The 16,781-nt window shown below is 35.3% G+C and overlaps 2 protein-coding genes and 1 non-coding gene across 4 annotated transcripts; all 3 read left to right on the forward strand.

Moving 5' to 3' along the window:
* The first annotated feature begins 262 nt into the window (after positions 1-262).
* On the forward strand, positions 263-3,643 carry LOC112035561 (F-box/kelch-repeat protein SKIP4). Of its 2 annotated transcripts, none has more exons than XM_024068387.2 (3): positions 263-573; positions 1,582-2,090; positions 2,855-3,643. In XM_024068387.2, the coding sequence occupies exons 2-3, from the start codon at positions 1,615-1,617 to the stop codon at positions 3,450-3,452; spliced, it is 1,074 nt and encodes a 357-aa protein (XP_023924155.1). In that variant the 5' UTR covers positions 263-573; positions 1,582-1,614; the 3' UTR covers positions 3,453-3,643. The 2 variants fall into 2 exon arrangements, with proteins under 2 accessions (XP_023924155.1, XP_023924164.1); XM_024068396.2 differs by lacking the exon at positions 263-573 and adding an exon at positions 611-741.
* A 7,762-nt stretch (positions 3,644-11,405) lies between these two features.
* On the forward strand, positions 11,406-11,479 carry TRNAV-CAC (transfer RNA valine (anticodon CAC)). The gene has a single exon. It is a non-coding gene; the product is annotated as a tRNA-Val (tRNA).
* Positions 11,480-12,029: 550 nt separating this feature from the next.
* On the forward strand, positions 12,030-15,604 carry LOC112035737 (riboflavin biosynthesis protein PYRD, chloroplastic). Its single transcript, XM_024068573.2, has 3 exons — positions 12,030-12,906; positions 14,222-14,520; positions 14,771-15,604. Exons 1-3 carry the CDS (start codon positions 12,517-12,519, stop codon positions 15,384-15,386), a joined length of 1,305 nt encoding a protein of 434 aa, XP_023924341.1. The 5' UTR covers positions 12,030-12,516; the 3' UTR covers positions 15,387-15,604.
* The last annotated feature ends 1,177 nt before the right edge of the window (positions 15,605-16,781 follow it).

Genomic DNA, 16,781 nt, shown 5'->3' on the forward strand with positions numbered 1-16,781 from the left:
ACCCCTGGCACCAGCGACTTCGCCACTTCGTTGCTGAGCCATTAATTTTGGTGACTTGCTTGAAAAAATTTACTTACCATGCTAAACACTGAAAATCTTTTATTAGAAGTATTTTACTTCGAAACATGAGTTAAAAGGAAAAGCAACCTCAGGCCTCATCAATATACACTTAAATTGATTTCAGACCAACATATTTAGTATTTACATTGAGTTCAGAACATCGCTGATTGAGAGAGAGGTTCAAAGGAGCAACAAATAAAAGAAGATTGGGCCGGCCCCCAAGCTAATGCAATATTTAACTAAATTTAGCTTAAATTATTAATTTAGTTTCTTAAAATCAAAATAAATTACTAAACAAATCAAAAAATATAATAAAAAGAATTGGAGTAATCAGAAAAAAACAGTGTTATTCAATTCCCCCCCCCCAGAAAAAAAAAGAGAAAAATTTCTATAAAAAGAAAAAGAAAAAGAAAAAAACAGTGTTAGTTAATAGCTTCACGCATCGGCAAACGGCAAATACTATTTACCACTTCGGCAGCCTCATTCATTTACCGAACCCGAAGATACTCACAGGTCTCTCTAATCTCTCTGTGTCCATTCTAAATTCTAAATTCTCTCTTTTGGTTTTGAAAATCTTTTCCTTTGATTTCTTTCCAACTCGGCTGTTTGTTTCTGATTCTAACATTATTGGATTTGAAAATGAAATCAACCTACCACATTCATTTTCGTTTGATCTCTTAGGTTTGTTCTGATTAATTTTAATTTTTACGTTACTGAACAATTTCAATGGATCTGATAAAGAGTGGTGACTTTGATTGGGATTAAACTCATATACTTTCATTTTTATTTATTTATTTATTTATGGGTTTTTCTTAAAGGGAAATTTGGTTGAAACAATTTGACTCATATTGGAGATTGTAGTCTTTGATACTGTAATTGTCTTTTTAGTCCTTTTGATTAGAATTGTGGAAAATGAAATGAGTTTGTTGTGTTGAGCTGAAGATATGAAATCATGTCAAGAATGTTATTGTATTTAGGTTTTCTTAGCATTTAAATGAGTTTATGCATTTGGGTTTGACAGTATTTATTTATGTTGACAATCATTTTTTTTTTTTATATACTTGGTATGTCCAAATGCTGAAATGTGAAAAACCCATTAATTCTTTTATCCTTTTTTTTTTTTTTTTTTTTATTGTTAATAGTTTAATACCCATTTGCTTAGGATTTGTTTTTGTTACATGGGTATAATTCTTTTTGTTCAAAATTGGGATTCTCAAATTAGGGGAACAAGAGAGATGATCATGGTTTCAGTAGGGTACTGAAAAATTCTTTTTCCTTATAGAAAGAAACAGGAAAGTTGTATGCTTCAAATTCTAGATTTTTTTTTTCCTTTATAAACTGTTTATCTAAATAATGTTGCTTCGGTGAATATTATCAAGGGTATACATAGGCCATGAAATGATCTGCACAAGTTTAGGTATGACAGTCAAATTGCAAATACTAGTTTAGGAATTGGATCCAGTTTGTGTGTAATGCTACTGCATGTTTGAGAGTCTTATGATTCTCTTCTACATTTTGCAGGGTTTCACTTAGGCAGGGTGTCGAAGATTGAATATGGAACATTTTGATAGTGGATCAGACAGTGTCAGTCAAGTGGAATTGACACCTCTAATATGTGGACTTCCTGATGACATTGCTCTTTTTTGCCTGGCAAGGGTTCCTCGAAAGTACCATATGCTCCTTAGGTGTGTTTCAAAGAGATGGAGAGACCTAGTGTGCAGTGAAGAGTGGTGTTCTTACCGCCGAAAGCATAAACTTGATGAGACTTGGATTTATGCTTTGTGTCGAGACAAATTTGAGCAGGTTTGCTGTTATGTGTTGGACCCCAATTCATCAAGAAGATGTTGGAAGCCCATTCAAGAACTTCCACCTCGCAGTTTGAAGAGAAAAGGCATTGGTTTTGAGGTTTTGGGTAAGAAACTCTACTTGTTGGGTGGCTGTGGATGGTCTGAAGATGCTACCAATGAAGTTTACTGCTATGATACTTCGAGGAACACTTGGAGTGATGTTGCTCCATTATCAACTGCAAGGTAATACTCCTTATTGCAGTACAAAGTCATTTTGCACAGTGGCAATTGAGGTTTTCTCTAGGTTCACTTGATCTTCACTTTCTGAAAGAACACTTTATCATACATTTATGGAATCCTTATGCACTTTGTTCTTCATTGGTAATGGCATTGGCCAGTTGTGAGTTGTGACTTCTGTCAACATTGAGAAATGCTGAATTTTTGCATTCTTTTGCTTGTAAATTCACAAAATAAAGATCTTTATTTTCTTGAATCTGCGGGGAGAATATTGGACAGCCTGTTACATCCTTTTTGTATTTTGCCATATAATTACAAGTAGGTATTTCTTTTTTAATATTTGGGGGTCAGAACTGCGAAATGATCCATTAATGAATTGGGCAAGTTCTCCTTTGAAAGTCCTGTTTTAAGGGTTTGGGACCAAGAAAAGAAGAACCCCGTGTGTGTGTGTGTGTGTGTGTGTGTGTGTGTGTGTGTGGGGGGGGGGGGGGGGGGGGTGCGGGGGTGGGGGTGGGTGGTGGTGTTTTGTGGAAGGTTAGTTGACGATTAGCTTTTAAAAGTTTTAATTGCTATGACCAAAAAACTCTGGTTATAGACTGTTAGTGTTTATTTTTGTTTTATGTAGTGTTTATTCATTTTTAAGTTACTTGCCTATTAATGCATGCACACTGGTGTATGTTTTTTCATCACTTTTGTTCTTCCTTATAGATCATTTTCTTTGTCCTCGCAGTGGGATACAGTAAATTATCCTTTAGTTTCTATGTATTCAGGTGTTATTTTGCTTGTGAAGTTCTAGATGAGAAAATCTATGCCATTGGTGGGTTAGGCTCAAATTCAAGCAATCCAAATTCTTGGGACACTTATGACCCTTGCACAGATAATTGGAAGTCTCACTCGGATCCAAACATTGTTCCTGAAATTGAAGATTCTATAGTCATGGATGGGAAGATTTATATTCGATGTGGCACTTCTGCTGTAACTTCTCATGTGTATGCAGTAGTTTATGAACCATCAAGTGGCACGTGGCAACATGCAGATGCTGACATGGTATCTGGATGGCGGGGTCCAGCAGTTGTTGTGGATGGGACCCTATATGTATTGGATCAGAGTTCAGGAACCAGGCTGATAATGTGGCAAAAAGAGACAAGGGAATGGTTACCAGTCGGGAGGTTGTCAACTTTGCGTACAAGACCACCCTGCCAGATGGTTGCTATTGGGACAGCCATTTTTGTTGTAGGAAAGGGGCTTAGCACTGTTGTGATTGATGTTGGTAATGCAGGGAATATGGGAGGGGTGATGATGAGTTCTACTATATCTAAAATTACTTCTGATGATGATGTAATTAGCTGTAAATGTTTAGCAATTTGAGATTCTGTTGTAGCTGTTCTTAAACTAACCGCTGTGAGACTCTGAATCTGTTAAATAATTACGCGTTTAGGGGCACATTTGGATACCCATCAGAAATGAAGATGTAACACTGTATCTGATTGAATATTGGATTTCAGACCGTATTGTATTCATACATTTGTCCCATGTGGACAATGTTCATGTTGTGTTAATTGGTGTGTAATACTTAGAAAATTGCTTGTGAACACTTTTTTCGTTTCATCATATATCATATATGTGGAACCCCAGTCTCTCTCTATCTGTAGATTTTTTGGGTTTCTTTTTTCGTTTCACCATATCTGTGGAACCCCAGGTCCTCTCTATCTGTGGGGTTTTTTTTTGGTCTCTTTGGGGTGGGTGTGGGGACATTGTGCAGCACGATTTTGACATGAACAGAGTTTAGTTATAAACATGGTTATAGCCTTAAGCTATAAACTCGCAGTAGGAAGATGACGTGTCCATGTCATGTGCAATTGGCTCCAATCAAGTTTGTTGCCTATTTTGATCATTCTGATATTGTATAAATTTGCAAGCCTTCGATTCAAACACTGTCAAGACCGTCAACTATAAGAGGCCTCTGTAGGAATGCTCATTGATTCTTAGGGAGGGATCATCCGCTCAGACATCATTTTTTCATTTAAGAGGGGGGGACAAAAGTTGATTGCTGTTCGGTTTGTTTTTTGAAAAACGTTTTTTAGTACTCTTTGGTGTTTGATATTGCAGTTTGCACTTTGCAGAAAATGCAAGTTCAACAATAAATGTTTTCCCTGATCAACAAAAAACAAGTCCAATAGAACCAATGGCGATTTCTCTCTTCCTTTGTTTTTACAGACCAACATGGATTGACCGCAACTTTTTCCCACTTTATTTTTTGTCAATTCCAAATAAAATCTAGTTGTCATTTAGACCTCTCAAATAACCTAAAAAACTGGAGATAATTTCTTATTTCAAGTATATTTTCATGAATAAAAGTTTTTGTTTATATAATCATTTCAAATTACAAGAAATATAAATGATCTTCTATGCAGTCAAATAACAAAAAATGTTTTTGGGCTCATTTTCAGAGTTACAAGTTCTATCAAATAAGAAAAATAGTCAATTTTTCAACAAATGTCTGCTCGAAATTAACTCATTTTTCAGAAAACATTTACAAAAGAATCATTACACATTTAGTGAGCACGTCTTCAGAATGACCCCGTAGTCCACAACCCGGGTTCTGATTGCATAGGTACCTGCTAGCCAACGAACTGTAGTAAAATTGAAAACCCAATGCCACGTTCCATAGACAAATGGAAAACGAACAGAAATAGTAAGTTGGGGAAAATGGAAAGATACATGATCTGACTAGTTCACAGACTGCTCTTAGTTTTTAATGTATTTCAGAAGCAAGCAACCCAAAAAATTGAAAGGGGAAGGGAAAAAGAAAAGAAAAGTTCAAAAAATATATAAACATTTGAGAATGCAGCATCCTCTCTTGTAATGCTTCAATCGTTGCAAGTGGTGCTTTGTGAATATTAACAACACATTACGGTACATATCATAAGCGATGCCCTTTGAATTAATTACAGGTACATGTGAAATTCCAAATCCATTCTAGGTGACAACCCTTGCCATTAGATCCCTTTCCTTCCAAATGTAAGCATGTCTTCATTGAGCAAATAAAGTTGATCAACCATTGGGAGACACCCTTGTCATTAATCTTCAAATCATCAACTGATACAAAAATAACGTGAGAATGCTGAGATTTGGTCAACTANTAAATTATATATTAATTTCATTTTTTCCTTAATTTATAAACTTACAAACATACTGAGAAGAAAACACCTTATTAGCAAAAAAAAAAAAAAAAAAAGACAAGAGAACACCTCAATCCTTTCTATTCCATTCGTCTTAATTTATCCATTCCTTTGAAGTCTTTTCCAGTAAACTTCCAAGTATAGTGTTAGCAATTCTATTTGTAAGTACTACACTTCAAGGCTAAAGACAGAGAAAAAGTGCTCCCTTATAAGGAACAGAGTGCATATGACTTTGGAAATAATTTGTGATGCATGTGTCCAAATCAGAGTAATTAGCTTTCAAATTCACCTTTAAATTTATATCATCTCAAGCTCATCACAAGCTTTAATCTCATCTTCGCCATGACCCCAAGTCCCCAACTCGTGTTTATCTGACATATTTATATGCAATGTCAACCAATGGCCTGTAATCCAATCATAACATTGTTTCCTGCTAGGAGAGTAACTCCATATGGAAATGATGAGGAGGGTGTCTGTGCAATCCACAACCCATTTGCATTGTAATTTTGTATGCGCATGTATAAGAAAGGGAGACAGGGTAACCAAGGTGGATTTAAGAGGCTACTAAAATGAATCATCACCTTCAACAAACAATTATTTGCATAAGACTAGGGGTGATAAAAAAAAACTAGCCAAACAAACCCACCCAACCAACATGGTCAGACCTTACGGGTTTGATCAAGTGGGCAGTCTAGTGAGAGGGTCCAGCTTAAAAGGGGACAAGAGTAAATTCAGTTTTTTCTGTTGAACCTTGAGTGCTGCCATCATCACTTCCCTTTGTTGCTCGTGGCTGTGCCACCAATTGCCAACTGAAAACTAACCACTCACCGGAGAATGTATTGCAGTTGGCTTCAACCAAGTTTTCAAATTGGCAATGGTTGGAAAAGTTTCAAACCCAAAATGCTCGATTCAAGTGATAGGCTGACTCTAAACCCGAGCCCAGCTGACCCATGAACACCCCCTACATGGGGCTAGGATACAAGACATGACTATCAAACCAGATAACACACAGGGAAGCACAACTTTGATCAATGAAGACTTTTTTTTTTCTTGTAAGTTAACTCTTCATTTGGAAGTAGTATTAACCCAAGAATGATGATTTCATCTTTGGTCCCGCTCATCACTTTCAATTTGGTAATCCTCTCGAACTCACTACAGATTACAATCCATAATCTTTCATCATTTGAGGGTAAACTACTCTTTATATATACGAATCTAATAACAGACTTCATCGCTATTCCCAAGTGCATAACAAAAAAATACTACTAATCAACACTAACGCGTTGCTTATATCATGTAAACATACAATCCATCTTTTGTCATTTCCCTAGCAAGAATTCTAAAATTCCTTCTTGTCTTTTAGATAAACAAATCTAAAAATTCAATTTTTGACAGACAAATGACTAGCCGAGCCCTCTTTGTTGCCGAGAAAGTGCAGTAATCAACCAACCTAAACAATGTATAATCCTTACACCATACTGACAAACGGGTTAAAAATAAAAATACCCACACTCTAAACAAAATTTCATCATTCAAAACCCTAAAATCTAAAAAATAAACCCAAAATTAATTTTCTTAATTGCTTTGAGAAAATTAACTCAAAATTCTTCTCTCTTAGATTGAGTGAGCTATGAAAAAGGGCACATTGGTAGACAAAACCTAGAAATGGGAAATGGTACCTGGAATCGGAGCTCCAGAGAGAGCGGATTCGGATGGGGGAGGTAAAAGGGTCTCTGAGCGGTGAGGACGGAAGTGAAAGTGGACCTGAGGTGGTCGGGAAGAGTGGTTCTGTATTGAGAAGCTTCTCAGCCATTTGCTTCACATCTCTCTCCAACTCTCATTTTCTACTTCTTCTTCTTCTTCTTCCGAGCTTCCCACCCTTCTCTTCATCTCTCTCTCTCTCTTGTGTTGTTGGGAGGTTAGGGTTTTCAAATTTTGAAAAAAAGTTACAGTTGGGGATTTAATTTTGGGAGCGTAGCGCGCGTATGTAGTAGAGAAGACTGTAATGTAATGTAATGTAAAGTGAATCTGATGGGAGAGGCTTACAGCGCACACCTTTCCTCAGCTATACACAACACAGTTACACAACGCCATAAAGGAACAATTTCTTATTTCATTTATTTTATTTTATGGTTTGATTTGTGTTACTGGATACTTTAAGTGCATTATTTTTAAACAAATTTTATGGGAAAAGATAAAAATAAGTGATGTTAAAATTGATTTTTTAACTGTTTTTTATATTTTCTATTAAAGTGATATTAAAACTTTTTTTAAATGATTAATTGATAAATACTTTAAAAACATCTGTTAATTAGACAGTTTAGACTTTTGTTATAATACAATCACTATAAGACCTATGCAATCAAAATGGGTTGTTGAAAGGAAATAAAAGATTTCGAGGAGTAAGGAATTTTTAAACGATGCGTTATTTGGTGCAAATTTAATACTTTTTTTTTAAATTTTATTTTTTTATCTAATGTAAGATTCTTATCCCATTGTGAGACTTAAGAGCATTCACAGCAGCACATCTATAATTTTAGCTATTTAGCATCAATAAAAGTTACTTTATCTATTTTACCTACACACATACTACAGCAGTGAATCTATTTTAACTTTCAACACAATAAAATAATATAAATATCACAATAAAATATTATAACCACTACAATAAAATAATATATTTCACTACTCAAAAAAACCATCACAGCACCACCACAACCACTTCTACCATCAGCCACAGCCACAGCCAACACCATCACCACCACCACCACCAGTCCACAGCAGATAAAAAAAAAAAAAAAAAACTCAAATCTTCAATCTTTTTCCTCAGCCACAGCCACCAACACCACCACCAGTCCACAGCAGGAAAAAAAAAAAAACCCCACGAGCACAAGCCCACTGCCCACAACAGATCGGAAAACACAAACACAAACCCACATCGGCGCTGGGCATGAGATAACAGAGAGAGGGTGGAGCTCGGAGGTTCGGCCTTTGAGGTGGAGAGCGCAAAGAGTGGTCGGCGCTGGGTTGGGCTCCGGTCAGCGCTGGGCTGGGCTACGATCGGCGCTGGGCTAGGCTACAATCGACGCTGGGCTGGGGCTTCGATCGGCGCTGGGCTGGGCTACGGTCGGCGCTGGGCTGGGGCTGGGGCTTCAGTCGGCGCTGGGCTGGGGCTGAAGCAGCAAGTTGTACCGTACCGGAGTGAGCTTGACGATGGCGGAGCGACTTTGAGAGAGTGGAGCTTGAGAGGAATGAGAGATGAACGAGAGAGACAGAGACTGAGAGTGAAAGAATGACTGGATTTGATAAAATGAATAAAAAATAAAAACAATGAGGTCCGGCTGATTAAGATATTGTTTTTTTTTTAGCTTCAAGCTACAGTGCACATCTATTTATAGATGTGCACTGTAGCAATTCATCTAAATTTTTTTGCTATTGCTCCACTGCTGCAGCCTCATTTCAGAGATATTGGAGCTAAAATATAGCATTATAGCATTATACCTCCACTGCTGTGTATGCTAACGGGGTCCATATAGTTTTTATCCAAATCATTTAAATTATATATATATATATTTTTTAATTTTTTTAATAGTAAGATTAATAGATAAAGACTCATCCTATTAAGAGTCTTTTTGTGATCGGGATGCTTATAAGGTTGTTTGGTAAATGTCTTATAGTGAACCGATGTACTTCTTGATAGAAGAGTATAAAACGAGTATAAATCAAGAGCTAACGTGAAATTGAAGGGACTCCTAGTCTACCATTGAAAAAACATGAATCCTCCATCAAAGTGTTTCTAAGTAAAAAAAGGCCATATATCAAAAAAATCTTTTCCAATTCAATATTTTACATTAATTTTTTTTTTCTCTATAAAACACTTGAACTATCAATCTTTCACCGTTTGGAATTTGGATTTCTCACCTATGATATTAGCTTAAGTCTCAAAAAGAAGATGACATAGAAAGACAAAAGAGTAATAATAAAAAAGATGGCCTAATAATGGAAAGAACAATACGTATAGAAGATAAAGGAAAGAATCCTAGTGCTATAGAAACAATACAAAAGAATAATCTAGACATAATTGATGAAGACAAAGAAAAATAAATGATAAGAAAAGGCATAGTAAAAGAGATGTTAGAAAAATTGAAAGGCAAAATGACACAATTGAAAAGATAGAAGAAATGAGATATAGAAAGAGAAAGACAAAAGAGTACTCTAGTAGAACTAATCAACAAAGGATGGACAAATAATAGTCCTAAGAAAAATGATGGTTCAAAGGAAAAAATTGATGAAAGACTAAGGAAAAAAATGATGGTTTCTAAGGAAAAAAAGGCCATATACCAAAAAAATCTTTTCCAATTCATTATTTTACATTAGTTTTTTTTCTCTCTCTCTCTCTCTCTCTCTTTAAAACACTTGAACTATCAATCTTTCACTGTTTGGAATTTGGATTTCTCACATATGATATTAGCTTAAGTGTCAAGGTTTGTTTTTGTATTTTACCCTTATTAGTTATTATATTTTTCAATGGCCAAATATCCTTTAAAGTAAGGGTATGCATAGGTTGGTTTTAAGTGTGTTTTTCAATCCAATTCTACCTGTTAGGATAGGTTGGGTTGGATTGGATCAATGGGTTGTGTTTGCATATTTCATACCTTGTAAAAAAGGGACTAATTACTTAAATTCTTTTTATTATAAATTATTACAATTCACTTAATATGTCTATCTATATTTTCAAATGTATTTTAAAAGTCATTTCTTATCTTGATATGCATATATGACATTCACCTATGATATTTGTAGGGTCAAGATTTGGGGCCCAAGACCAAATGATATGGAGTATGAGTCTAACAAGCCCAATACAATGAATTTGTAGAAAGTAGGTAAAAGAGTTGGGTTGGTTGTGAATTAAACAATGTTCAATAAAGGTTTTACTGATGAATCAATGTAAAAACAAACTTGAAACTTAAATATATTCATGTCTGAAGAGACAAACTTTTGCATATATCATTTTTAGAAATATCACAGACTTTTTCTCCCCTCTTCTCCCTCTGGGAGACCTCTTACATTATATAGTCTCTTTTTAGATCATCTTGATCGTACACTTGTTAGTCATCTGAGCCTTTACTTGAGTGTATATCCCATCTAGCATCTTCTATGATTTTCTGTGAGTGGTGGTGGTTGAGAATGCACTGTTCAGGGGTTTTCTCCACGTTAATGCGGCCAGAAAAGTTGCTATAGTGCATTTAATGTGGTGGTAACAACTTTTCCTCTAGATATTTATTCGTTCTTATCATTTCTATGCATGCGTGAGGTTTATCCTTATCATTGGAATCGTCAGGAAGGTCACTCGAATCTCCCAGGTATTTGCTTAAGATTCTTTATATCCGAGGAGAACACACTCTTCGGACTATTGGCGCTCTCTTCGGACTATACTCCCCGCTCATTTTCAGGTATAGTTCTCCCACTTGGGTTCCTTCTCAACCATTTTCTTCTCTTCAGACACATTTTAGTCTTCAAATAGGGCCCTAGGCCCAATACATAATTTTGGGCTTTTACCCCCCACAGTATGTATGATCAAAAACTCTATTAACATCCTACAATTTGCAATAAACTTGTTATCATCTCGGTTAATTATTCTTATAATTAACCTATACGAATATATAGATTTGATAAACTTAAGTATGCACTCGAAATTTGCTTAATATCATTGGGTTTCCTTTGGGTACGTACACCCTGCAATTAACTCCAGTAAAGTTTGAAAAATCCGTCTCAAGGAAAGAGGCATGTTTATTGATGAATATTAGTATTGGAGCCTGAATTAGCATTGCAAAACCTCCCAGGTTTTATCTTCTTTGTAATGTCACTTTCATTGCAATATTGACTAGGAAGCTCAATATGTCTTTTTTTTTTTTTTTTTTTTTTTTTTTTTTTAATATACAACTTTTTTTATGTACTATTTTAATTATTTTATGGGTTTCAACCGGAGAAATAAGATTCTTGTAATTACTCATTATTTAAATATATGTTATAATATAATTTTGTTTTCCCATAAAAAAAAATATATATATATATATATAAAATTTGTTTTTCTTTTATGCATCCAGTTATTAAATAACATCTATAAATCAAGCCGCCTGTCTGGGTGGTGTAGTTGGTTATCACGCTAGTCTCACACACTAGAGGTCCCCGGTTCGAACCCGGGCTCAGACAATATTTTATCATTAATTTTAGTCAAGTTTCTATTTTTTAATTATTAATTTTTCATTACCCTTTTATATTTTTTCTTTAATAAAAAAAAAACTATCTAATCTTAACTAAGAGTTAAGAGATTATCCATCCAAAAAAAAAAAAAAGAGTTGAGAGATTATTATCCTTAAATTAAAAGCTCGTTTGGTATATGTAAAAAATATTTTTAGTTTTTTAAAATAAAATGGTAAAATATATAAAAATATATAATATTTTTAAAAACTAAAAATATGTATTTACTTAATTATTTTTTTTAAAATTTACTCTATCAGATTTTTTAGTAAAAGCTTATCGTTAAATTTTAATAAAATAAAAACTTAATTTAAAGGCCAAATCACGTTTCTCACAGTACTAGAGGCCATTTGATTTGTATTTTTAAACAACATTTTTTAGTTTTTAAATAGCATTTCACATATTTTAACACACTTTTTCACTTACACGTATTTCAAGAAACTATAAACAACAATTTTCAAACTACTCTACCAAACACCCCTTACTTTCTCAAAAAAAAAAAAAAAAAAAGCTTCTTAGTGCTACTAAAGCCTCCAGCATTCATTTTGCACAGAGAAAATATATCTCCTTCCCTTTTGCCTTTCTTCTCCAGCAGATTACTCTTGTGTTGGTTACAAATTCTTCTATCTGCCAATTGCTAAAATCATTTAGATCATCAACGACCATTCACCCAAAGTGTCTCAGATCGATCTGGTAGTTTTGGAGCTTAGGTTTTGCCAGATCGTTTTTATGAGAGAAAGTTGTGTTGATTTTGTGAGAGAGAGAGAGTTGCTTCCCCTTTGTTTTCTGATGAGAGGAGAGACTGAAGAAAGAAAGAGGAAAAATAATAATCTTTTATTCAACCGGGGATTATTTTAATAGTAATTGCTACAGTGTTCTCTTCTTCAAGAGAGCGCGACTGTGGCAACTCTAAAAAAAAAAAATTTAGAGTTAGAGAGGCTGTTGCTCCATAACATATTCTCACTCCCCACCTGGGTTTTCATTTTCCAATGAATATTCAAATTCAAAGTCTTTCATTTCCCAATCACACTCTCACGCCGGCTCCTCATATTATATTCCCTTCTTTACCTCCCCCATATTCCACCCACCACTCCACTAAACTTGCGTCCAAATCTGGGTTTTGCAATTCACTCAAAAGGGTGTCCAAATCACCAACTTGTTTGAAGAATCTTGGTGGTTTGGTTAAGGTCAGGTGTGGTGGAATGGCACAAAATAATGAGAATGATGATGATGGGTTTTACATGAGGAGGTGTGTGGAGCTTGCCAGGAAGGCAATTGGGCGTACCAGTCCCAATCCCATGGTGGGTTGTGTTATTGTCAAGGATGGCAAAATTGTTGGTGAAGGCTTTCACCCTAAAGCTGGACAGCCTCATGGCGAGGTAAAACCCACTTTCCTATCTTTTTTCTCATGTGCAATAAGAATGAAAGATAGTTTTTTGTGTGTGTGTGTGTGGGGTAATGTGGTGTGTTTTTTTCCCCCTTTTCTTTCTTCAGATTTGTGTGTTTATTTTTTGAGCAGTATGTAGGTACTTAAGTTTTGTGGAAATATTGTTTTGGCACTTTGAAAGTGATGATAAAGGCTCTAACTTGTGGATTGTCTAAGTTTGTGAAACGCCTATCATCTATTTTTAGTTTAGTTCGACCTTAAAACTCTGTTTTGCATGGAGGGAAAAGAAGAAGAAGACTGTTTGATAAGCATGTTTGGCAGTTTGGGTAATTATCTGCCTTTTCCATAAACTGATTCTGAACTTATAATTTGTTTTGACGGTAAGAGATTTCGAATGTGCTAACATAAAAATGGTTCTGCATTGTTGTATTTTGGAATGAGTAGTTTATAAACAGTTATGTTCTTATGGTATTTGTGTTGGGTTATTACATGCTACTATCCTAAAGGACCTAAACTATGTCAATGAACTCTGGCTCCAAAGTCCGTTCCTCCTATCACAACATTGGATGGAGGTGGTAAGTCATGAATGCAAAAACTATTAGATGCTTGTGAAACTCTATTACTTATATATATATATATATATATATTAAAAAATAAAGACAAATCAAATAAATGAGCCTTAAATTTGAAACTCTATTACTTATATATATATATATATATATATTAAAAAATAAAGACAAATCAAATAAATGAGCCTTAAATCTATTCTTTTAAACAATGATTGCAACTTAAAAGAATAAAATTTTCTCTCCATTGCAAGACTAGTTAACCAGTTGTGGGATGCCATAGCTGCCATTGCAAAAAATATGTTCACTATAAAGAGGGGGATATATATATATATATATATAGAACTAAGAAGAAAGTAAAGATTTGTGACAAGGAAAATGTTGTCATCTTGTAAGTTGCATAGAAAGGTTCCTTGATAAGGAGAAATATAACTTACATTACAAGCACCAGGTATGTTTCATCAATTCAGTTAAGGCCACTTGGTTTATGGGTTACTAACAGTGAAAAAAATAAGCAATATAGTTTATGGGCTTATTTCTTCACATTTGTAGTTTAAGGTAGTAAATTGGTTTGGAGAAATAGTTTAGTATTGCAAAATGTAATTTACCATTCATGTGTATCTAGAAATTCAATGTTATTCTCTGAAAAATGATAGAGTTGGAAATTAGAGAGAGAATTATAATATCTTGTTTACGGATAGCCTTTGCTGAATGTATGAAGTCAAGTGGTGAAATTTGCAGGTCTTTGCTCTGAGAGATGCCGGGGATTTGGCTGAGAATGCAACAGCATATGTGAGCTTGGAACCATGTAACCACTATGGGAGAACTCCTCCCTGCACTGAAGCAATGATTAAAGCAAAAGTAAAAAAGGTAGTGGTCGGGATGGTTGATCCAAACCCAATAGTGGCTTCAAAGGGACTGGATAAACTGAGAGATGCAGGAATCAATGTGACAGTGGGTGTGGAAGAAGAATTGTGCAAGAGGCTCAATGAGGCCTATATCCATCAAATGCTGACCGGAAAACCTTTTTTAACACTCAGGTAAAGTTACCACATTTTTTATATAATAGAAAGAATGCCATTGATCATTAAATGGTTTTATATCTATTTATAGTCATACTATTTTATCTTCTTGGTTTTTTTTGTAAAACCTTTAATTTTTTTTGTTAAAAAATGTTGCTTGGGTGTTATTATATTTTGAATTTTCCTGAAAACTTGCTGTTCTAGCTTCTATTCTAAGTAAATATAAACAAAAATGTATTCCATTTAAAGAACTCTCTGTGACCTGCAGATACTCTCTCTCAGTTAATGGCAATGTTTTAGATCAGCTTGGTGAAGGAGTGACAGAGGCTGGTGGATACTACTCACAATTGTTACAGGAGCATGACGCAGTTATACTGTCTCCCACACTATTAGTTGATAAGCTCTCTATTCCGGCATCCCAAGAACCTGGAGCCAAGCAACCCCTTTTGATTACAACAGCAAGAAATCCTAGTCCTCTGACCAGAATCCCAGCTCTCTCCGCTGAAGAAACTGCTAATGTGATTATCTTCACAGACAAAGAGATGGATGTAGGGGGCATAGCAGCTCAACAGGGAATTGAAACAGTGGTTTTGGATCAGATAAATCTGAATGCAATTCTGGAATATTGTAAGCGCCAAGGTTTTTGTAGTGTTTTGCTGGATTTGAGGGGGAGCTTTGGAGATCTTGAAGAGCTTCTAAAAGAGAGTATTGAGCAAAATTTGTTGCAAAAAATTGTGATGGAAATTTTGCCAATTTGGGTTGGAAGTGATAGTGATAATGAGAATTTGCAAGTGGCAATTAAGAATCTGGATAGAGGACTAAAAGTGAAGAATTTACAACCCATAATCTCTGATAAGAAAATAGTGCTAGAGGGTTATCTTTAATGTAAGTGATTCTGTGATTGGAACTCGTTGCAGACACAACATAAGTGCTACAACCAAAATTTTGAATAATGGCCATTTTGTTCCAGCACAACTAAGGCTTGTGTTCGGTTCAATGTAAATCAAATTCCGAGTGTAAAATGAATGCAGGGGAAAATGAATTCCCATAAGGAAAATAAAATTTGGGTGTTTGGTTCTGCAATGGAAAATAATCCAGAAAACGATTTCAGGTGTTTGGTAATATTCTGAAAATGCTATTTTCTTACAAATTTTTCACATTTTCTTAACCATTTTCTCAACTCCCACACAAGTTTTATAACAACAAAAATCAAAATATACACTTATTAACACAACAAAAAATCAAAATAAAAACATCATTTATTCACAAACTCAATGAGAGGGGGAAGAAAGAATGAGAGATTGAGGAAAAGAGAGATCGGGAAAGAGAGAATCGGAGTGGATGGAGGCGACGGTGGTCAGATCGGGTGGGTTTGGGGTGGAGTGGAGTGGGCTGGTGGTTGGTGGCGGCCAGATCGGCAATCGGTAGTGGCGGCAAGTGCATTAGAGAGCCTGGTGGAGCACGGCCTGCGGTCAGTTGTCAAGATTGGAGCTCATCAGTGCATGGCTGGCGATTGGAGAGGTGGATCGGTGATGAGGGAGGGGTGGGTTGAGATCTGGGTGGACCGATGTTTGTGGGTCTTGGGTGTTTGGCCGGCACGTGATCTAGGCAGTGGGCCGGCGTGATTGGAGCTTGGCTGGGCTGGCCAGAGCTTGGCTGAGGGGTGAGGCGTGATCTGGGTTTTGTGGGTGTGCTTGTGCTCGAGCTCTCTCTCTCTCTCTGAGTCCTGTAATTCGTTTGAAGGTAAAATGAAGGTTGCATTGGTTTTACAGTTGAAGTGGGTGATTTTATAGTCAATGTGTAATTGATTTTCCATTTGACCATATTTTCTGTTGAAGCCAAATATACACAAGGGTGTAAAAGTAATTTCAGAATTCGTTTTCAGCTGAAACAAATGCAGCCTAAGTGAACTTAAAAAACATATTTCAATGGCATGTTTGTAAATATTTTGAAAAAGTGGACTACACATTCTGTCCTAAACAACATATAGGGCTATTTGGTACATGTATTTAAATACATGTTTTTAGTTTAAAAAAAAACATTATATGTATTTTCACATACTTTTTCACCCGCATGTATTTTTTTTAAAAACTAAAAACAGTTGTTTAAACACCTGTACCAAACGAGCTCATGGTTTCTAAAAAACTGTTCCAAAAAAATGATGTCAAACACACATTTTTTGCATTATATTAAGTTCCCTAAAAATACTTTTCCAATCCAATTTTTTGAAAACTATTTACACTGTTTTGAATTAAAAAAAAAAATCAATGCTCTTACCA

The sequence above is a fragment of the Quercus suber genome, unplaced genomic scaffold, assembly GCF_002906115.3.
Source record: "Quercus suber isolate HL8 unplaced genomic scaffold, Cork oak 2.0 scaffold_373, whole genome shotgun sequence".
Taxonomy (NCBI): Eukaryota; Viridiplantae; Streptophyta; class Magnoliopsida; order Fagales; family Fagaceae; genus Quercus; species Quercus suber.

Coding starts and splice junctions, on each gene's coding strand:
- LOC112035561 (XM_024068387.2), top strand. CDS start 1,615: ATGGAACATTTTGATAGTGGATCAGACAGTGTCAGTCAAGTGGAATTG. Junction 2,091..2,854: donor GCTCCATTATCAACTGCAAG/GTAATACTCCTT, acceptor CTATGTATTCAG/GTGTTATTTTGCTTGTGAAG.
- LOC112035737 (XM_024068573.2), top strand. CDS start 12,517: ATGAATATTCAAATTCAAAGTCTTTCATTTCCCAATCACACTCTCACG. Junction 12,907..14,221: donor CTGGACAGCCTCATGGCGAG/GTAAAACCCACT, acceptor TGAAATTTGCAG/GTCTTTGCTCTGAGAGATGC. Junction 14,521..14,770: donor AAACCTTTTTTAACACTCAG/GTAAAGTTACCA, acceptor TGTGACCTGCAG/ATACTCTCTCTCAGTTAATG.